Consider the following 23,058-nt stretch of genomic DNA (forward strand, 5'->3'; position numbering starts at 1 on the left):
ATCCATGGGACCTAACAGTTTGCTCATGCTACCAGGGGCCTTGGTTTTATTTCCTCTCGTTAGCACCATGTTTCCTGTTAGGCAAAGACGAGGGAAAGGGTTTCTAATATAAATATAAAAACAGCAAAACGAAATATCACAGGGATGGCTGGAGCAATATCAATAAGGGGACAGTACATACGTTTCGTAATGAATAACAAAAGGTGGAGGTTAGAGGGGTGGCAAGTCTCTCACGTCCTCGAACGGCCTCAAACAGCCCGCCCTTTGCCCAGGCTTCGCGCGCCGGAAATGGAGGTCCAACTATATAGTACCTTGAGGTGTGAACACGCCCCCCGATTTGAAGGCACAGTGAGGAGGCGTCGGGAAGCGGACCAGCTGTGGCAGGTTGGCGCACTGCCCGCTGGTCCCCGCAGTCCCGCGACGAGCCTTGATGGTTTGTGGCTCGGGTCCTTTGTGAGCTGTCACAGGGGGGTCCAAGGAGACGAGTGGCGCCCGCGGAGCGGGTGCTGCTAGGCGTGAGTCCGGGTCACAGAAGAGGAAGCTGCGTGGCAGGTAAAACAGAGTCCGTCAGCAATTCAGCCCGCCCTTACAGGGAGACGCACCAAAATCCATGTAGCTTAATGATTGCCTTCCTTCCATCTGTGTTGCTGCCATATAAAAACACCATGAATTGTCTATTCTATTAAAGTGTCTTGAATAACTAAAGAAACAAAATGATCACAGCTGTGTGGAATGCAAACACTTTTTGGTGGCAGCACACAGCTTCTGCCCAATCAAAACACGTACTCCTGACTCCCAAAATGGGAGGAGCAAATGCCCTTCTCCTGGTGATATTCACATAAGTGTCTGGCAACATCTGCTCTGTCCAGCCAGACCATAGCTACGGTTAATTGTAATCTCTGAGACGTTTGTTTAAAAAAAAAAAAAATATATATATATATATATATATATATATATATATATATATATATATATATATATATACACACATTAACAAAGTTGCCCTTGTGAAGACGCCAAACACACAGGGGAGCTTGAACCTCTCTTTATTAAGGATCGCAGTTAAGTTGCTAGTGCTTCCTCACACCACAGAAAGGCCTGACGCGTTTCGAACGGCAATCGTTCTTTTTCGAAGGCACCGTTGTCCATTCACCTGCCAGCATGTTTGAGTGTTTGCATCACAGCATGAACCCCGCCCTTGGGGCGTCTGCACCGCAAGTGCTGCTGGTACTTGCAGTTTGTCATCAATTTACTCCAGTGAGTGCTGCAGGAAAAGGCAATGAGGAAGTATTACCCGTGTGGGTTAGGATAAGGCGACACAAAGCAGATTATTTAATTTTGAAGCTGAACTTCTTGCTGTATGCTGCACTGCTCCTGTCCCTCATTAAAGGCTGTTCAAACTTTCTGCAGTGGCTCCTCTAATGGACGTTCTTTTGTGTGGATTTAATGCGGCCGTGTCCGGTCGCGAGGAAGCCCGCTGCTCATCAGGCGGATCCAGCGCTTTGCAACTTGGAGCGCGAAGGAGCAGAAAGGCCGTTTGGGCAATCTGAAACCATGCAGGCAGCATCCCCAGAAGCTGCCTTCGCCCACTGGGGTTATTATCAATGAAATACTCCCTGACTTTGGTGGTGCCCACAAGGGTAAGACGATGATGAACTACGGGCTCCAGCATGCCGAGCGGCACTCGACCACGGAGGCGGAGCCTGTTATACTTATCAAGGTGTTTGTCATCATTACTGCCAGAACCAGTTTCCTGTACCCGTGAGCAAGAACACTTCGATGTTCGAAACGCGTTGGGTTTTAATTTTGAAGCTGAACTTCTTGCTGTATGCTGCACTGCTCCTGTCCCTCATTAAAAGCTGTTCAAACTTTCTGCAGTGGCTCTTCTAATGGACGTTCTTTTATATATATATATATATATATATATCTATCTATCCTACAACCTACTGGCGGTCGCCAGTAGGTAGTTATAGTTAGGATTGATTTCCATAGGGAAATCGCAACATTCTATTGGGAATAACTTTGGCGCCGGTTGAGGAATCTGCCTGAATTGTTCAGCAACTTTGCCTCGCGGCGCTCCGCTCCTTCCCTGAAAGTTAGGGGGGGATTCGTCAAGCGGGGGCCGAGATAAAAGGGGGGTCCCAAAACGTGTTTTCCCCATGTTAATTTCCATAGGGCGGTCTGTCGCACTCTTAGCTCGAACGGCTGAATGTATTTTCACCAAACTTGGCAAAATTGTAGGGACTGGTAGCCCGATGTGCCTTTGCTATGTCTCAATATATGTGCTCCAGAGGATTTTGAGTAATTTAGGTTAAAAAAAAATTATATATCTGTAAGCGCGCCCCGTGACTTGCGCACGGAAAGCTGATTGGCTCTTGGGTGTCTGTAAACATTCGAAACAGTCCGCAGCGGCCGCCATCTTGTGTCTCGGTAGGATCGAGACAGGAGGTGGCAAAAACAAAGGGGGAAATAACCAAAAGGGGGCAGGGTAGACCCCCCTGACCCCCTAGGTTTGATGTGGGGGCCATAAAAGGGTCCCTCGGGTCCAACATTTTTTTCGATTTTCGCGGGGTGAGCGCACGGTACGCATACCGGGGAGCGTACCAGGGAGCGTACTTTGGTAAAAAAATAGTGAAAATAGTAGTGAAAAATAATCATTTTGAGTGATTAGAGGTAGGGTAGCTCTGAAAAGAGCTTTTGGGTTCTGTGGCTGTTTTAGGTACCTACAAGTACGTCCCACACACGCACACAACCCCACACCTCCACAGTCACACACTCCCCACACATACCTCACACACGCACACCTCCACCCACACCCAAACACCCCACACCCCCACCTTACACATCCACACCCACACACCCACACACCTCACACCCCCCACACACACACACACGCACACACAGATACCTCACAGACACACCCCACACATCCCACACATACACACACATCCTGCACACATACCCCCCACACACACACCCCACACACACCGCACACACTCACACCTCCACCTACACCCAAACACCCCACACACCCACACCCACGCACAGCTTACACAGCCACACCCCCACCCCCCACACACACCTCCCCACCTCCACACATGGGGGAAAACTCAGTGAAACAGTAAAATAATAATTTAAAGTGCTTAGAGGTAGGGTAGCTCTGAATAGAGTTGTTGTGTTGTGTGGCGTATTTAAGTACCAACATGTAGGTACCAATGCAGAGTTTTAAATTCAATGTAGACAGTCTCCTTTGTAGATAATTTGTATGTTGTTACAGAAGTTATTGTGGTATATGGAATCCATAGCATTGTCTGTCAGGAAAGTAGAAACAGATCCTTTAAGCACACCCTGAGAAGGTCTAGGGGATCAGAGGTAGTCTATCCTGCTCCCTTATGATGTTTTCCAGTATTACATTTAATCTCTTCTAAATGTATAAAACATTGGCGGTGATATCGTGCATTAGAGACAGACTGTGAGAGAAAGGAGGCAGGAGATGAGAAACAGATGTCAAATACACTTTGGAGATAATATAGTGGGAGAAAGTGTGTGTGTGTGTGTGTGTGTGTGTGTGTGTGTGTGTGTGTGTGTGTGTATTTCGATTTATATAGCGCACGAATCACCCAGGGGTCTCAAGGCGCTTGCTTAGGGAACCCGTCCTGGTATTCCCCTGTGAGATACCCCGGCAGGATATTCACAAGGTGAAAGCCAGGCATCCCGCTGCGAGGGGCCGTAGTGGAGATTAAGCAAGCTATTGCCCAGAGTCGCAGAGTGTGACCCCGTGAGTCGAGTAGGCACCGGAGCGAGAATTGTCGAGTCCGTGGAATTTTTGAGCCCGAGACCCGCCGAGGCGGGGAATCGAACCCTGGTCCACGGCTGATCTCAGCTTCCGGGTCTGCCGCCTCTAACCACTGAGCTACGCTTCTCCAAAGGAAGTAACTATGAGCAAACTTACTATGTATCACAAAAAAAAATTGCACAGTATACTATAAGTCTCACATTATATTATATTCATTTTGGTACTATTTCATTGATTACATATAAAAAAGAATGTCTGGAACAATTTTTAATTATTAAATATAAATTTATTGCCGTGATTTTTCAAAATTTAATAAGACTTCCAACATTATGTCGTCGGGAATGTCCTCATTTGGATTACATGATTCCATTTCTTCCACATATTGTGGAATGTAGTTTGTCATCACCCTTTGCTTTAAGGTCACTAACATTTTCTCAATCTACCTCACTCCTGTGTCTTTACTCTGCTTCTCTCACTTATTCTTATTCTACATGTTTACTCCCCTTTCCCTATTTACACTCTCATATTCAACTTCATTCGATCCCTATTCTTTACTTCACTTACCCTCTGTTCCCTTCCTTTGCTTCTTCACTCATTCTCTTTTTTTTTTTTTATTTACCTTACTCCTACACATACACCTCATCCCCCTCCCAACACATACACACACCACTAACATACACCCCACACACACACACCTCATACACACAAAAAACCTCCCACACTCCTCAAAAACACACACACATTCCACACACACACATTCCATACACACATACATCGAACACATATACACCCCACACTCATACACTTCTCACACATTTCACACACCCTCACCTCCACCCACACCAAAACACTGCACACAACCACAGACACCTTACACACCCACACTCCGACCTACACCCACTGACTCCCTATAAGTCACACACACTGCATTACTTATCTTTTTTTGCTGTTTTACTCAAGTCCATTCAGGTACTGTTTCCTTTACTCTCTTTGTCCTCTCTCTTTGTCACTCCCCATGTGTTATCCTAATTCAATTTTTCTCCCTCTTTCATCCCTCTTTACTTATACTACCTGGTCTTTTCTCACTTTCCCTCATCGTTCTTCATTTATCGTGGTTCCGCCACTACCCTTCATTGTCCATTTTTTTTTACTGTCCTTTTTTTTCTTTTAACAGCCAATCAGTCTCACACTCTCTACTTTAGTGTTCTTCCTCTCTCTTCCTTTCTTTCGCTCCTTTACTCATTTTACTTTTCTCACTTTCATCCAATTACACCTTCTCTATTTTTTACTATGTAATAAATAATCCCTCTGTGGTCATCTTGTAGCTCTTTTTCTCTTAACATAACTCTTTGTGTCCTTCCCTCATGCTAACTGCTTCGTTAAATTTTTTTTATATATTTTTTTGCGGGGCGCGCTCCGGTACGCCTACCCTAAGGACAAAAAATTGACAGAGATCCTTTAAAAATATAGGTTTAATTTTATAAATGAAAGGTAGTTCTGAAAAGAACTTTTTTTTTTATTCTTTTTGTTTTATATTTTTTTAATGTTTTTTTAACATTTTGTACTTTTTTTGGCTTTTCAAAACAGTTTTATATTTTTTTTGTATTTTTTTATGGGAACAAACAAAGAGAAAGGGAATTGAAAATGGCTCAACTGGAGCAAAAAACGAAAAAAATTACTACTTTTGTTTGGGGCAAATGTGATTCTGACCAGCAAGGACAATCAGCTTTACACTCTTTTCACCATAGGCAATGAGCTTGCCACATTCAGTACAAGTGATTCTAAAAGTACCAAATTGTTGCTGAATGCAAGGCATCGTCTCCGTTGTTTCTGGGTCCGATTGACTGGGTTGCTTTCTTTTTGAGCTGGTCCTTGAACACTGGGGGAGGTGACTGGCCAGTTCCCTGATCTCTGCACGAGAATAGTTAGCAGGATGCTTCCGGGTCATATGCCGAATCATGGTATGATTCCCAAATGAATATTTTTTATTTGAATTGCCCCTTGAGAGTTCTGCACCACAGATTCGACACGTTACCTTGGCCGCATTAACTTTTTTCTTGCCCTCTGGAAGAGAAAAAAACTCCCATACAATGTGTTCTTTTGTATGGGGTAATTTCTTCCGGCAGCCATCTGCTCCCCTCCTCTTCCTCTTCCTCCTCCTCCTCTTCTCCACCAGCAATGTATTGTTGTGGTGGTCCTCTTGGTGGTTGTGGTGGTGGTGGTGGTGCAGATGCTCCAGCTGCTGCTACAGTAGCCATTTTAAAGTACAAAAGAATTGTCTCTGTAGATGAAACAGGTCTTCCTCAGTCAAAAGACAAAGTCAGAGTGAGGAAGAAAGGTGGGTTTTTTTATCATTTGGAAAAAAAAAACTGTGCTGAACCAATCAGAAGTGTTATTTTCAGGTCACAAGACCCAGGCTTTACTCATTTGGAAACCAAAACTGTTCTGCACCAATAGAAAGTGTTATTTTCAGGTAACAAGACCCAGGCTGGTCACAAGACACAGGCTATACTCATTTGGAAACCAAAACTGTTCTGCACCAATAGAAAGTGTTATTTTCAGGTCACATGACCCGACGCGCTTACGCTACGCGCACCGGGGCGCGCCCGTAGTCGCACACCGGGGCGCGCCCGTAGTCGCGCTCCGGGGCGCACCCGCGGGTGCGTAGCGTAAGCGCGTCAGGATGTTTCATGATCGTATGCGATCGCGTGCTTTCAGTTGCGATTACGCTGTGCGTCATATGACGCATCACGCGGTTACGCGAAACGTCACGATGTTGTTTCCGTTCGCGAGAATAGCGCTAACGGGACGCTCACCGGTACGCGCCCCGGGGCGCGCCGTAACATTGCGCTTACCCGTGCGTTCACCGGTACGCGCCCCGGGAGCGCCCCCGGGTTACAAATAAAAAAAAAAGATTTTTTTTTTTTTACATATTTATACAATATAAAATTCGTTTTCAAATGTTTCACTTTCTACAACTATTAAGATTTGCTATTAAAAAACCATTGAAATTCACTGAAAAAAACATAGGTTTCACACCAGTTATAGTTAGGAATTAGCATTTAAAAAACCTATTAAATTCACTGAAAAAACCATAGGTTTTACACCAGTTATAGTTAGCTGGAAATTTTACTCGCATAAAACCATTGAAATTCCCACGTTATAGTTAGTTGGACTCACTATAACTTGGGCGTGCAATGCACTGCTGATGACGTCACATTACATCACTCATGACATGGTCAGTGACATCACTCATGACATCACTGATGACACCACTGATGACACCATCCTTGTGACAGAGTGAGAGACCTCCTTTCACTGTAATGTAACCCTTGAAACACATATTCAAAAATAGAAACTAAAATTTTCAAAAAAATGCAGATACCCATACCAGTTACAACAACCAATTCAATAATTCCACCATCTATATACACATCCACTCATTCACCAACAGTTCTATATAGTCACTCATACATATACTCACTCATCATATGTAGTGATACACCTATACATCCTGTTACACACTGACAGGCATCCAAAAGTTACTCACACACATACTCACACATGCAAATAAACTATTGAACATCCATTTATTTGCATATACAGCTATACACACACTACCACTTTACTTCTAAGGAAACTTACACATACTTACTCTCTTAAACAATCACTTATAGAAACGCATACTAATTTAAACAGGAACTCTTACAATCCCTCACTCTCACATATACTCACTTATATACATCAATATTCACATATACTAGATTAAAACATATGTAGTTACTGATAAAGACACTAGTGAGACAGTCATTCACTCACTAACACACACATATACACACTCATCCACCCACGCAGTCCTGCACATATGCTGTCTTCAAAACACATACAAAGAGAAAGTCAGTCATTCATGCATCTATGTGCTATGTAATACCCCCACCAAACCATACAAACACTCATACTGATACTAAGAAAAACATCTAATAACCCATATACATACACATGTAGCTACTCACCAACCCATGCAGCTACTTATACACAAAGTGAAACAATAATACATATATTTAAAAATTTAAACATTACTCACTAATTTATTTTTCAGAAAGACACACATTCACTGGATGGTGTCATCAGTGATGTCATGAGTGATGTCACTGACCATATCATGAGTGATGTAATATGTGACGTAATCAGCAGTGCATTGCACGCACAAGTTATAGTTAGTCCAACTAACTATAACGTGGGAATTTCAATGGTTTTATGCGAGTAAAATTTCCAGCTAACTATAACTGGTGTAAAACCTATGGTTTTTTCAGTGAATATATATATATATATATATATATATATATATATATATATATATATATATATATATATATATATATATATATATATATATATATATATATTTTTTTTTTTTAAATGTGTTGTGCAGTGACCACCACTGTGTGCCTCTTTTCACTTGACTCTTAAATGATTTCTCTATATGAGTTATCATCTCCTTCCAATCACATTAGGAGAACAAAATATTAAAGTAACTTTGTGGAAGCATGATCTACAAGACTTTAAACACTGATTTTCTTTTTTTTTTTTTACTTTTTGGAATCCTGCCTTAAGTGGACCAATTGCTCATTACTCTACAGCTCTTTACAGTTTACTCATGAACACTGTTCTAGACATAAAAAATCTCCTACTACAACCTTCACTCCTGCCAACATACCTTATTTGCTTTCTTTTGGTCAGCATGTTTACTATTTATCATCCCTCCCCGTCACACGTGAAATTATTACCACCGCAAACTCACCATCCCATGATCGATCTTTCCGCTGTGCTGTAGGCTAGTGTCCAAATAGAACGTTGCCCAGCTTTACTGTTAAATCCATGGAGGTAGATGCTAGACTTCTCGTCTCAGGTATTGGTGTGTACTCTTGCTGATACTGTGGCAGCAGTAGCCTTTTCTTCTGATTGTTAGCCTAGAGGGTTTAGAATGGTATCTAGAACTTCTGGGTAAACTTGCGCTTCTTTAATAAAAAAATCCCACAATCTTGACCCTGGAATTATAGCATATTTTCCTCCTACCATTGGTCTCCCCGCAATTCCAATGTTTTTGATGGTTGTCTGTACTTACTTACAACCACCACCTCCCCTTGATTAACATGTGGGTTTTGAAAATTAATTTGTTTCTATTTAGAGCACAGCAACTTTGCTTCTGCTCCTCAGTAATATGACCACGCTCGTCCCCCTAGTATCATCTGCAGTGACAGGCTGTGGTTCTGGTATCCTATTGGAGGACCCTACATAGACCTTTGAACTTCTTCTGACTGGACCAAATGTGTGAAACTCTGCTTCTTTTTTAGCACCTAACAATTACTTGTGGAGTTCGTTGGTGGTTCTTTTCCCTCTTCTTGTTTCTGCTCCTACTTAAGGTACTCTTTATGGTTTGGGTTCCTGCCTTTCTTTCCTGTATGCTCAAAATATATCGTACCTTAATACTTGTGGTCTCCAAAAAGTGATGAAAGGTTTCAGACTCTATAGTAGGTTGAAAGTAAATGCATTGTAACCAAAACCCTTCTTGGGCGCACCTAATGCCTGATCAATTGGCTTTCTTCCATCCATAGTTTTTCTTCAGGGTTGATATATTTGTTTTCTCACAGCCTGTCATAAATATGCCTGTCTTTCTAGGTAACATCAAAACGCATTGGTCAGTGCCCTTTCAAGAACTTTCTTTCCTTTGTGGCAGCTTGCGGGCAATTTCACCCTTCTCTCTGTGGCTGGTCATACTGGGGCTGTATGCATTCTTATGCATTTCACATTGACTTTGGTTTCCACGTGCACCATCTCTGCTGATGCACCGGACTTCCATGCTGTTGGTCTTCACAAAGTTCAGAAAGCAGCAGGTTAACATATAAGTCTTAAATACTTCTGCCCTTTTTTCACCTTTCTACTTCTGCCTGATGCATCCTTTTTAACATTCTCTCCCTAATCTATCCATCATATTTACCAACATATCTCAAATCTACTGCAGTGTCGGAGCTTTTTGCTTCCACGTTTAAGGGAAAGTGGTAGTTCAGAAAAGGCACCCACAAGACTCGAAGTAATATATCTTATAAATGTTTTCTTTAACAAAACATGAAATCTCACTGAGCTTTTAGTGTTCTTTCCTGCATTTAGACAGCGCAAAGACTGATGTGTGCAATGCTTGAATTAACCTCATCCCTGCTGAGTCAGATTCCAGTCTGTCATTAGCCAGTGTTGGTTCTTACACTGAGATCAGCCATATACAAATCAGCCTTGGCTCCCACACCACGAGAGACTTTACATACCAACCTGTCTAGATGCTGTTGCTACACGGTCCATCTTTCTCTCATTAACGTGCAGATTTGAACAGAAATTGTTTGCTTAAAAAGGACCAACATTTATATGAACACTGCACATGAAGTACAATATTTGAAACCTACGATAGTTAACTGACACCTATTGGACACTATTTTGGCACAAAAGTCCCAAAAATAGCATCCGTGGTTGGATATAGGACAGGGTGCAAGTACTTTTGTTTGCAGCAGGGCAAAACAATAGCGAGACCAATACGTAAGTGTTTAAAAAAATATTTGTTTCACAGTTGATTCAATCGTGTTAACAAAAGTAGAGGCATTTAAGCAAAATTTTCTAAATTAAAGTATTTTGCCTTTTTTTTTTATTGCATCTTGAAAAATCTTGCACAAGTCCAAGTGAGACAAAGACTCCATTAATAAGTACTGTGTATACAGCTATTCGTAAGGGTACTATGAAAACGACTATATGTAAGATATTTTAATGTTTTCATCCAGAAACCTGTTTTCTAACCGATTCAAATCAATTTTGTATCAATACATATGTGGCATTGTCGAAGCTGTGCCTTGGAAGTCAAGGTGACAGAGCAGTAACTCATGTATTTTGTCTGCTTTCCTACAGTGGAATACAGAAACTACAAATAAGCCTCACTATTGATTGCTAAAGGCACATACTTGAGGAGCTGACGTATGCATACAAATTATTCAAGACCCTTAAAATGTAAACTGATTACTTTTCCATATATACCATGCTTGTTTTCTGTTGGGGGTGGAACTGCACTAGACAATAGGGTCAAGAGTTCATCCTCTGGCCATGGTCAGCAGTTACCACAGTTCTTTTCATGGATGAGGAAGGGAGTGAGTGACCTCAGTGCACTCGGCACTGGACTGGCTGGCTCCAAGCGCTGAGCGGCTGTGCAGCAAGATTTCTGAGATGGTGTGTATGGATCTTAGAGTTGGATTCGAATAATTAGCAGCCGGGCCTTGGTATGTTTTAGTTTGCAGCTAGGATGTTGGAACACCTGTCTGAACGCACTTCTCTTCACATACAAGACTTCATCGTTTTAGATTTGTTTTTGCACTGTTTTTTCACTGATAACTTGTTTGCATTCCAGGCTGTTCAGAATGTTCACCTCTGAATTTTTGTATGGCTGTTTCACATGATTGGAGAGGTAATGTCTCCTGGTTGTTGGCTTGAAGTTACATTTCTAAATAGAATGCTAAAACCTTTCTAATCACCTTTTTAAGAACTGAACTGGCAGAATGTTATCTTGCATAGGGTTCAAAAAGTGGCTGCTTTTATTTTCTACATGTGGCACCGGTTCTGTCTTTTGTGCACCCCCAAGCTGTTGTCCAATGCTGTCATGGTTACAAACGAGTCCCAGTATAGTAGGTAGAGCCTTTGTAAAGTGACTTCACTGATACATAGGGTGGCAGAACCCATCAAGACTGATTACTTCTCACCCGAATACAGGCATTAAGACCCCTTAAGTGGTTTGCATGCTGAACCACCTTTTAGCCTAGGTTGCCATGAAACCACGATCTGAAGGTTTTGGGACAGAGGTTTACAATGAGGTGACTTGACCTCCGATTCCAACTAGGTACTGGTTGCGGACAGGTCAAGGTCTCATTTTGGTAAAAGGCATCCCTTTTGGGGACGTATGTGTTAAAATGGCAGTGTAATGAAACTGAAACCACAAATGGCCTACTTAACTTTCTGATTGAACCTGGTCTTTCTTTCTTGCAGGGCAGATGAATGGATATCCGCTGCCATAGATTGCTTAGAGTATTTGCCAGATCCGATGGTTGTGGATGTGAGTAGGAAACTGCCAGAGCAACATGAGAAGGTGGAGAGATGGAAGCAGCTACTGTTTGATACCATCAGCAGACACTATCAAGATAGGGAGCCTTTGTTTCGAAATCACTTCTTTGATATTCACACGGGGATTGCAGAACTCTTAGGTAAGTAGCTCTTACCGTCAGGTTCTGTACAAAATGATTGCGGTTTAGTTTTGTTTGAAATGTGCACTTAAAAGGAAAAATGGGATATTGTATCTTGAATATCGAAATAAGTTGTAGATTAGTTTCACTTGTTTGAACCAAGCCTGCACCAGAAATGTGGCTACGTAACACTGTGGGCCTTATTTCGAGGTCAGTGGGCCTGCCACTGACAGGCCATCTTTGGTGGTGGGCCCACCGACATCCACAGAAGCAGTCCAACCGCCGGATTATGATCTGGCTTTCGGGAGCATTGGTTGGAGGGACCGGCCGCTGCTCTTTTGAGGGCTCAAGGAGCCTGTTGGGACAGTGGTGGGACTGTAATCCCTAAAATAGAGCTGGTGCCTCGGCTGAGGTAGGTATTATGTCAGTTTCCTCAGCCTGTACATGGCGGTCCAATGGTACATCCTTCCTGGGCCTAGGCTATGAGGCCTGAGTGGGGGCACATGTGGTGCCACCCAAACAGCCAATCACCACGTGGTGCCTGTCACATGATACATTGATGTTTAAAAATATGCTTTTTTCAATGGCAGGGTGTGCTGTGTCCCTTTAACGGGCCGTAGCACAAGCTGCAATTAAAGGCAGATTTCTGACCGCTGTGCTGGCAGTCACTTTGTTAACAGGAGGTGGAACCACCGACGACTAGTCTGGTGGTTCCACTCCCGCTGGGATGCCAGTTTGACGCTCATCCGACCGACATAGTAATGAGCCCCTTAGTCTTAAACTGTCCTGAGACTTTGACGTTTCCTCTGATAAGGAACTGCTGGTCTTAACTCAGTTGGGATCGATTGGATGGATTAAGGCATTTGAGAGAGTCTGTAATTTGCAAAGTAAAATTGTCTACTTGTCCGTAAACCTTAAGGCAGAAACCTACATGAACATTACACTGTGGTTCGAAACTCTGAGTTAGAATATAACTTTCCTCTGTACAAGTCTCTCGAAACCCCAGTCCTGGGGTAATGGAACAGACTGGGAAGGGCAGAGCAGCTTTGACTTCAGAACGTTTGCTCTTTTAGAAACCTTTTCCTAGCTGAAAAGTCTAATATTTTAAAGTCCGCTTTACAAGCTCCCCTTCCCTGTTTCAAGATGTCGTATATGTCAGAAAAGTAGATTCACTGTGCGCCCACACCAGTGTTACAAAAAGAGGACCATTCATCAAAAATAATAAAGCCAATTCAGATGTCTGTGCGAGTTATCTCAAGTGGCTTCTGGCTGAGTGAAATGGAACAACCTTCACCCTTATTTCACTTTCATGTTTGTTGGAAAGCATGCATTCCCTCTGACGGCAGCTCTTTGCTGTCTATATATGCACCTTAGCTCCCACTGTGGTTAAATCCTTGTTCTTTGCCGTACTCTGCTGATTTCTGTCCTTTATACCAGGATGCAACAGCTCTACCAGCACTGTACTAGAGTCCTGTGCACACCAGTGAATCATCTAATAGACAATCTAGGAGGTTCATGTGCCGCAAAACTGAACAGCAGATTCTGAACCCAAAATCTCATTCTGTCTGTGTGTCTGTGTGCACTCCTTGACAAATACCGGATTCATTAATTGGAGACAATCCAACATTTCTAAGCAAGGGACTCTTTCTTCATTTTTAAGATGTTTAATATTTGTCTCTATCTGAGCAGTAGTTACTCAATGTTCTAAATGATTCCTATTGTCAGCTTCATCCCTCTGTTTTTCTTTCTCTCAAGCCTGTTGAGTCGCTAATCAAAACTACCAACCCCCCTTCCATATGCCCACTCCTCTCTCCTTGGTATATATCACGACCCCCTCCGTAAGGATATTTTTGTATCAATTTGCCGATTTGAATGCGGTCTTTCCACATTAATAATGTTGTTTTTCTCACTGTCCCTCAGAATCTTTCTCATTAGTTTCTTTGGCAGTCAAGACATTGGGTGAACTCCATTCTCTTCTGTCCTTCTGTGCAGTTTGCCGATTTTCCTCAGGTAAAGGTTTTCAAATATATAAAGTCCACACAATCCTCAATTGTAGGATCTCACCATTCAGTACTTGGCTTCTGCAAGATTGCCAACTGCTCCTTTGTCGCTTTACCAAATAGCGATAGACTGTCACAGGCAGCCGTTTCAAGGCACCAGGCTTTTGAAGTACTCCACCTGTCCACCATGGCAGACAGTGTCTCAATTGCTTTCTTTGCGCCACAACCCCACCGGCATCTGTAGTCCCTGCGCACCAGTCTGCCAGAGGGCTTGGTATATTCTCCCTCCTTCATCCAGTTCTCCTAGATGAAACCTGCCTGCATTGGACCACCACCTTCTTGGCATTCCCTTGCAGTAAGTGCAGCAAGTGGGGAGGGGAACTATCTATTTTAACAGGTTTAAATTCATGCCCCTAATTCAAATGAGCCTGACCCGGGCTGAACTACTGGTTCGGTATGGCCAATTCTTCAACACTGTATGTCGGACTGATTTACAAAAATAGAATAGAGCTTGCTTTCTTAATCTGGAAACCCATGAGAAACTTGATCAAAAGAAGTCCGTCTTGGTTCAAGAAACTGCAAGTGCTTAGCTGAAAAGACAATTGAGTTCTTTGGGGCCAAGCCTGGGACACCGTGTTCTCATCAAGACCAATTATTGATCTCTTATCTTAAATTTGAATTTATTTATGCAATTATTGATTTATTTATATTATTCTTACTTACCCACTATTTTGGGGTGTTATCTACATCATCCATGCCATACAGAAGTTGCCAAACATTAAACTACTACTGTTGTTCCTCAGTAGGGTGTCTGTTGGTTACCCGCATGGGAAGCGGTTAAAAATGTCTCTCTGCGCTTGCTTCAATGGCTCTCACCATTACACTTAACAATAGCACTGTCATGATCCAAGCTTCAGACTCCTCTCTCTCTCTTTGACCACCTCTTCCACTCCCTTGGTCCCACCCCAGCGCCTACTATCTTTCTAGATTCTTCTTCTTCTTCTAGCTTGTCTACTTTCTCCCTTTCTCCCCCCCCTTGACCCCCACACATTCCTTCAGACCGCTCTCCCGGGAGTCACTGGTCTACCCCTTATCCCCCCCTTCTCTCGTTACTCCCCTCCCATTCTGCCCCCTTCCCATCTGGACCTCCCCCTTACCTAGTCTGCTTTACACCCAATTTCACCTCTACATCCTGGAGTAGTGTGGCTCAGTGGAGTAGTGTGGCTCACTGGTTAGAGGCGGCAGGCCCGAGAGCAGAAGTCTGCCAGGGACCAGGGTTCAATTCCCGACGCGGCAGGGTCGTGGACCTTGGTCAGCGGACTCGATAATTCTCGCTTCGGTGCCTACTCTAATCAGGGGTTCCACCCGGCAACTCTGGGCATTAGTTTGCCTAATCTCCACAACGGCCCCACCAATTCCGGGGATGCCTGGCTCCACCTTGGGGCCTCCCAGCAAGGGACCATCCCACAGGAAAAGCCAGGACGGGTTCCCCAGAGTTATACAGCGCCAGGAGATCTATGGACGGGTAGCAGTGCGCTTTACAAGCTCAAAAACATTTACATCTCCCCATTATTCCACTGCCTTCTCCCGCCCCCTAAATCCCCTATTCCTACCCATTTCCCCCTACTTAATCCACCTTTCTTACAACCTGAACTACAGATCAACTCTCCTTACCCTCCCTCCCCTCTTCTCCTCACCCCTTTTTGCTCTTCCCCTTTCCTCGTACCTTCAACTCTGTTATTACACCTCCCATCTCTCTACAACCTTCACTCCCCCCTCCTATGCCTCACATCCCTGCCTCCCCTATTTGTAATTCCATCATCTTCTCTCTCACTGACATTACACCTCCCGTCTCTCCACAAATTACACTTCCCCCCCCCCCCTATGCTTCACAACCCTGTTTCCCCTCTTGGTAATTCCTCCCTTTGACCGCACAGTCCTTCACTCCTCCCACAACTTTCATTTAGCTCAACCCCCCACTCTGCCTGGTGCCTGTACCCCTACATTCACCTTTCATTACCCATGGTACCTGGCCTCCACCCTCTCTCTTCACCCCATTTCCTTCCTTTGACCTCCCTCCCTCCCTCACTGTACAGCCTTTTCTCCTCTCATCTCACGGTATCCATGGCCTTCCCATAACCCCCATCCTCCTCCTCCTCTCGTCATCCATTTCTACTTCTCAATTTTCTCATTCTATGTATGATCTCGATTCTTCACCTCTGCTCAATCAGTAAAAATATCACTAACTCATCCACTCCCTTCTATCACCATATCCCCCCCCCCCAGACCCTTGCATCACATCTCTCTCTCCAGTCCCCCACAGCCCACTGTCCTCCTTCACCTAGGCCACTCCCTCAACCATTGAGCCACCCTTCACTCCATGCTCAGCTCACCTCTCCCGGGAAACTAAACTTTATTTTCTCATCTCTTCCATTTCCCAGCTTGAAGCGCTCATTTCACTCTTATGTGCTGAGATATCCCCCTCCCCGAATATCCTCCCGAGGAGTTCCTTGCTCCCGCGCCCCAATAAAGCCAACCACAGTCTGTCCTCCACAGACATCACCAACTTACTGGCTAGCTATAAGACTACCAAAGTCAATTCCCCTCCACTCCCCTCTCCTAACAATTCTACTCAATTTACTATTCAGACCATCTCTTCCGTCAGTACTTGCCAGCCTCCCCCTCAAGTGGCACCCTCATTCCAGAATCCCCCTTATCAGTCCAGACACTCATCACCAAAACAGTTGCGTCAGAGCTACACTGTATGCTCCATAAATGCAGATCTGCAACCAAACACAAACTGGAAATCTCTGACACTATCACCCACCATCATCTCGACATGCTCTTTCTCACTCAGACCTTGTTTAATGACTCCTCTCACACTTCATTTGATCTTTTGATACCTACTGACTACTCTATCCTCAAACGACTGAACAGACAAGATCGGGGGAAGTGTTGCGATTATCTTCAGAAACTCACTTCAAATCAAAGCCTTTCCCACCATTCTCCTTCTCACTTTTGAATGCCTTTCCCTAGAACTCCAAGTTCATCATGGCTCACCCTTCAAGTTCCATGCCATCTACCACCCGCCTGGTAATTGCTTTTCCTTCATGGAGGAACTCATCAACTTCATTAGTGACCAATATTCACAAAGCGACAAGCAGATCTTCCTAGGTGATTTCAATCTCCACTGGGGCTCCGTGGAAGACTCGGCTGCCCACAAGCTTGCAACCTTTCTCTCCGCTAACGATCTTGTCCAACACTGTTAGGTAATGACACACGCCAAGGGCTCAATTCTGGACCTTGTTATTTCTAAATCAGACCAGCTTAACTACTCCCCCATCCATGTAGACTGGTCAGACCATTTCCTCATTCCCTTCCGTTTTCACCTCTCGCACATTAGAACGCTCTGCCCACCTAAGAGCCTCTACTTGGTTCCGCAACACAAAAAACATTGATCTTGGGACTCTGTGATTTTGCTATGCCTTCACTTCCTAATCTAGACCCCAATACGGATGTCAACGATCTCACTCCCCATTGCCTCTCAATCCTTGCAGTCGAAATCAACCAGGTTGCTCCACTCCAAAGGACTCCTTGATTCAAAAAAGCGCTGTTTGATGAAAGGAAAAACTTTAGAATCTTGGAGAAACATTGGAGACAATCTCCATCCACCTCCAAGCTCTCCTTTATGTTCAGCAAGATCCAAATACCACAAGCACATCTTCCAGGAAAAAACATAATATTTCAGATCCCTCCTCGATTCAGCTAAAAACAGAACCAAAAAACGTTTTGACCTAGTCAAAAACCCAAATTGTTCTCCTCAAACCATCAAACCAGAGGATGCTTCAAAGAAAGCAACTGAGTGTGCTATATTCTTTGATCAAAAGGTAAAATCTCACCATTGTTCATAAATTCCTCATGCTTGTTATGCTTACTTTACATGAGAATTGTTGTTGTATTGCTTATTTTATATATCTGCTTACTGTAACTTACTCCCCATTTCCTCCCTCCTCTCCTCCCTCTTTATTTTCTTCAATAAATCAAACTTAAAAAAAAAAAAAAGGTAAAATCTCTAGTGGAACAGTCACCCACCCCACCCCCATTGAGGAGCGAAAATCCTTAGTCACTTGGCAGAACTTCGCTGCCATCTCGGAAGATGATCTCCTCAAATGCTTCCTCAACCAAACCCTCCAACCATTCTTCTGAACCCATACCCAGTGTACTCGCCATTGATTTCTATACCAACACTCTCTCCTATTGGACCAGGCTAGTTAATCTCTTCCTCAGTCAAGGATCCCTCCCAGTTGTCCTCAAAACAGGACTAAAAAGAACCTCTGCAGATGCAAACGACCTCAATAACTTCTGCCCTATCACCAATCTCCCTTTTCTTTCAAAGATTACAGAAAAATGCATTGCAAAACGACTTTCCCAACACATTGTGGACAATAATCTCCTTGACATGTTCCAGTCTGGCTTTATTCAAAATTGCAGCACTGAAACAGCCCTGCTGCGAGAGTTCGATGATGTGCTGCATATACTCGATTCGGGGGAATCGTGCCTTCTGATTCTTCTTGACCTCTCTGCAGCCTTTGACACTGTTAACCACAACACCCTCCTTAACACTCTTCAACAGAGAATGGGCGTGTAAGGCACAGTACTCAAATGGTTTGCCTCATTCCTCTTGGACAGTTCTCAAATGATCAAGATTGCGAACCGTCTCTCGTCTCCACTGGTGGTTGGCCAAGGCGTCCCTCAAGGTTCTATCCTTGCTCCCACTCTGTTTAATCTCTATCTGGAACCATTAGGGAACCTCCTAAGCAAATCTGGAATCCTCTACCATGTCTATGCGGATGACACCCAAATCTACCTCAAGGTGTCTTCCTCTCATGATCTCTCACTACTCAACTCTACTCTTAACTCTATTCACAACTGGATGTTAGTTCACCAACTCATTCTCAATCCATCCAAAACGGAATTCCTCCTCTAATCTAACTCTCTCTGCCGCCTCCTGTTCAATCCTGGGTGGATCAGTTGAATTTACTCAACAGTAAACCCGTCCTTGTTGACTGCGCTAAATCCTCAGGTGTCATACTTGACAAAATACTCAACCTAATCTCATACATCAACTCCATTGCCAAGAGCGCACGGTATCGGCTGCGCCTTCTTTGGGGGATTCGTCAGTTCTTGCTGGAGAATGACCTATAAAACCTTGGTCCAATTGCTAGTTCTCTCTAGACTGGATTAATGTAATTCTCTTCTGACTGGCCTTCCCAAATCTCACCTTTCCCCCCTCAAATCCGTCCTCCATTCAGCAGCTCTCTTCATTTCAGGGTCCAAACGAAGTGACCACATCACTCCTATCCTGTCTTCTCTCCGATGGCTTCCCATCAAGGCTAGAGCTATTTACAAAACGGCGTGCATCACCCACAAAGCTTTGCACTTTTCCTCCACTAGCTATCTGGCGAATAAACTGAAATTGTCTGGAGGCTCAAGACCTTCTAGGAATGCGGAAAAGTTCCTGCTTGAGCCTCCCTCCTTCAAAAGGGAAAAAATGATGGCGCAATCGTTCTCAGGTACTGCGGTGATAATCTGGAACTTGCTTCCTCCTTTGCTCCGTGCCATCACCTCCATCCAGATCTTCAAAGCGGACCTCAAATTTCTTCTATTCCAAAGTCACTTTCAGAACTAATTCCCTCCTTCTCAGACACCGCCAGGAAGTTCTTTAGTCATTGTAAATTTGTCATATATATTTATATTTTTGTTTGTACATTCTGTGCTAGCTGTGTTTGATATTGTGTTCCTTTTGCCTGCGTTGTTTTGATTCTATGGCCTGCTCTTTTTGTTTGTTCCATTTTTGTAACAGTTCTCTCATGTAACGTAACTGGTTCTATTGTACAGTGATCTGACACCTTCGGGTAAAGTCCGCGCTTTATAAAAAAATGCTATAAATAAAAAAGAAAGATACCCTTAATGTCATAGCTATATATGCAGGTTGGATCACTTAGTAAGTACTACACATTCAACAGCTATCAAAGTGTAGTGATATTGTGTACAAACATTGTTAAAAGAACCTTTTCATAATATTTGCTAATACATTTGTGAGTGATATCCAATAACTGAATGTTTTGACATATAAATAAGCATGCATCTTTTAACCTCCACCCCTCGTGAAATCCTCCTAAGGGCAATATTGGCTCTTTATCAGACACCTCCTATAGACACTGAGCAGACTAGATCAGTCTGGCAATCTTCTAGTCCAGTGTACCGTATGGTGTTTGATCTAGGTTTTTGAGGCCTTCGACCCATTGATCTCAGCGAGGAACTTTTAAAGTAAACTTGAAAATAGAATAGGTTGTTTTTCTCCATTTGTTTATTGCAACTATAAGTTCTGAAGCTCTCTGGTAATCAAGGGGAAGTTTCCCATGTGTCAGGCCTCTTGTCCAAGATTCGTTTGGTTGTATATTTGTACCTTTTGAGTGAGCTTTTTTCTGATGACCTTACTTAGTGACTTTAAAATAGGTTTGCAATATCATCAGGTTAAAAGCAATCTATTATCCCTGCCCTCTGTTCCGTGTCCCATGCCCCCGACTTCCAAAGATACTGTGAGTATGCCTCAGACCACAGTTAAACTGTAGGACTAGGTAGGACATTTTTCCCCTAGCAATTCATTAGAGGGTTCTATGTGGGATATACTGCCCTCCCCCCCGTGTACGCCGTTTACTTGGATACAACTGGGAACTGTGGCTAAATCCAAGTTGTTGCTTTATTAGTCTCACCTGTGTTGCATCTAGCTTGATGTCTAATGTGATCACGTTTTGAGTTTTTCTCCCCTCTGAACTGTGTTCTCACCCTGCGACAGGGCGTGCTTAAACGGATTGACCTATCACACTGAATACGTAGGTAACACTTGTAGTCTGAAGGCCGCTGGCTGTGCCCTTGCCAGCTCTTGATGCCTAGTTTAAAGAGCTAATATTCACATCTTAAAATAAATGAGCTATTTAGTCTGCTGTTAGCTCCAAGGTGAAAACAGCATAGTATTTTGGGTGAGCTTTATTTTTTGCTTTTCTCTAGCTGTTGCTACTTTTTATTCTTGCACAGGCCTTGATTTAATGTCTTGCAATGTCCAATATTTTTTACTTAGATTGTTGCCGTTTTGACAACGCTGGATTAGTTTGCTGCACTGTACATATTTATCATATCTGCATTATTCTCTTGGATAGATTGTTCATAAATGAAAGAAATAGAAAAAATAGGTTTCGCATTTACGAAGTTTGGGAGGTGATTTGGATAACATTTTGGATTCAATTTTGGATTAAACTCTTCTAAAAAAAAAAAAAACCATGAATGCTACATGATATTCCCACATCAAATAGTAAGACTGATTTTTGAATTCTAGTAAATGGAAAAACTGAGCAAGCACTGGAGGCAACTCAACTTTGCCTAAAGCTCCTGGATCCTTCAACCCGAGAGGAGTTCAGAAGACTGCTATATTTCATCGCTGTTGCAGCTGATCCATCTGAATTTAAACTGCAGAAAGAGGCAAGTGATTCTTATTTTAAGCATAGTCAGATAGTTTAGCTAAAGGTAATTTGTACCTTCTAGCATCACCCAAAATTAGCAACAAAATACAAGCAATTAGAAATACGTTTTATTTAGTTAAAAATATTCTATTGAAGGAACGTTCTAAAGGGATCATAGGTAAGGCGGAGATTTGAGTTGCTGCAGCTGTTTTGTGCTTATACTTGGGATAGCAGATCAGTGCCTGTAGGAAGCTGGCTCTTTACACAATATACCTCTTTTTGGTATATTATATTGAGAGTCTAGGTATCCCTCACAAGTGAACAGGGCTTGCTTTAACAATCCCAATGTGCTGCTCTTTTTAGGTCTCGGCCTGGCGAAAAGCAGCGCATGCCTTTTGGAATCTATAAGATTCCAGAGTGCACGCGGTGAGACAAACAAGACAAAAGATGTGCACGCGTGTATTGGCCCCTTTACTGGCGGCGTGATACTCTGTGGACATTATTCTCTCGCCGCCAGTAAAGGCATTCCCCGCGTGCACATTTTCAGTCTGCCCTGTAAACAGCCGTTTAAGTCCCATGACGGACCGCAAAAGGCAGTCGTGTGTTTATTTTTGCATTGCGCGTTTATTTTTGTATCTGGCATTCACTTAATGTGAAAGCACGATGCAATTATAAACAAGCGGCTGACTTTGAGAACTTGTTTACATGTGGGAGGTGGGTGCCGGGTTGGTTTTGTGAGTGTTAAAAAGAAGGCGCGTGGCAGCCAGAGAGGCAGCTGGAGCGGCAAGAGGCACGGGAGGTAAGTCACAGCTTTCACTCGCTCCTTCTGTACCATCTTTATACTGTCTGGGCTGAGAGCAAGGTTTTATGTACTCCATGCCACCTGTGCCACGCACTCAACCCCAAGATTCATGAAGCAGCTTGTACTTGCACAACCTTGGCTTGGGGGTAAAACGCGGGAGGCCTCTTGGGTGACTTTTTTTAAGCCCGTAGCCCAGCTGTGGTGCTTTCTGGGTGTTGTAGTTTCACTTCAAACAAATTACAGTGGGCTCAAAGGAAAACCCCAGAATTCGGGTAAGTTTGCCACCTGTATCCACCGTGTCTGGGCACCATGTTTCAGGACTCAGATTTTCAGGTCACTGCATTCCGGGAAATGTAGTCTTGTTTGACATCAGTTCAACTAGTTCACCTGTTACCTATGATTTGCAAGGGTAAAGTTCACGACCGGAAACGTGTTGACAACAGAGAGGAAGGTGACAACCCTCCGACATGCTGCCTTAGAACTATATGGCTGGACCATTGGAATTGTGGCAATGGAGGCCCAAATTATGTGGCGGGTTGACTGACCTATGCAGAAATAAGAGGTAAATTATGCGGTGGGATGCAGTGCATTGTGTGGCAGTATAATTTCACTATTTCGTCATTATTACACAGATTAAAGCTGTCTGAGCGAAGGTTTCACTTCATCAATGTTT

At 43.5% G+C, this 23,058-nt stretch overlaps 1 protein-coding gene across 1 annotated transcript in view; it reads left to right on the plus strand.

Moving 5' to 3' along the window:
- Positions 1–23,058, plus strand: part of DEPDC7 (DEP domain containing 7) — a 310,449-nt gene that overhangs the window by 255,874 nt on the left and 31,517 nt on the right. The window contains exons 5-6 of the mRNA XM_078680860.1: positions 11,870–12,084; positions 21,460–21,602. Of these exons, the coding sequence (XP_078536986.1) occupies positions 11,870–12,084; positions 21,460–21,602 (358 nt within the window). The remainder of the gene's footprint in view (positions 1–11,869; positions 12,085–21,459; positions 21,603–23,058) is intronic.

This window comes from Lissotriton helveticus, chromosome 3_1 (assembly GCF_964261635.1).
Source record: "Lissotriton helveticus chromosome 3_1, aLisHel1.1, whole genome shotgun sequence".
NCBI lineage: Eukaryota > Metazoa > Chordata > Amphibia > Caudata > Salamandridae > Lissotriton > Lissotriton helveticus.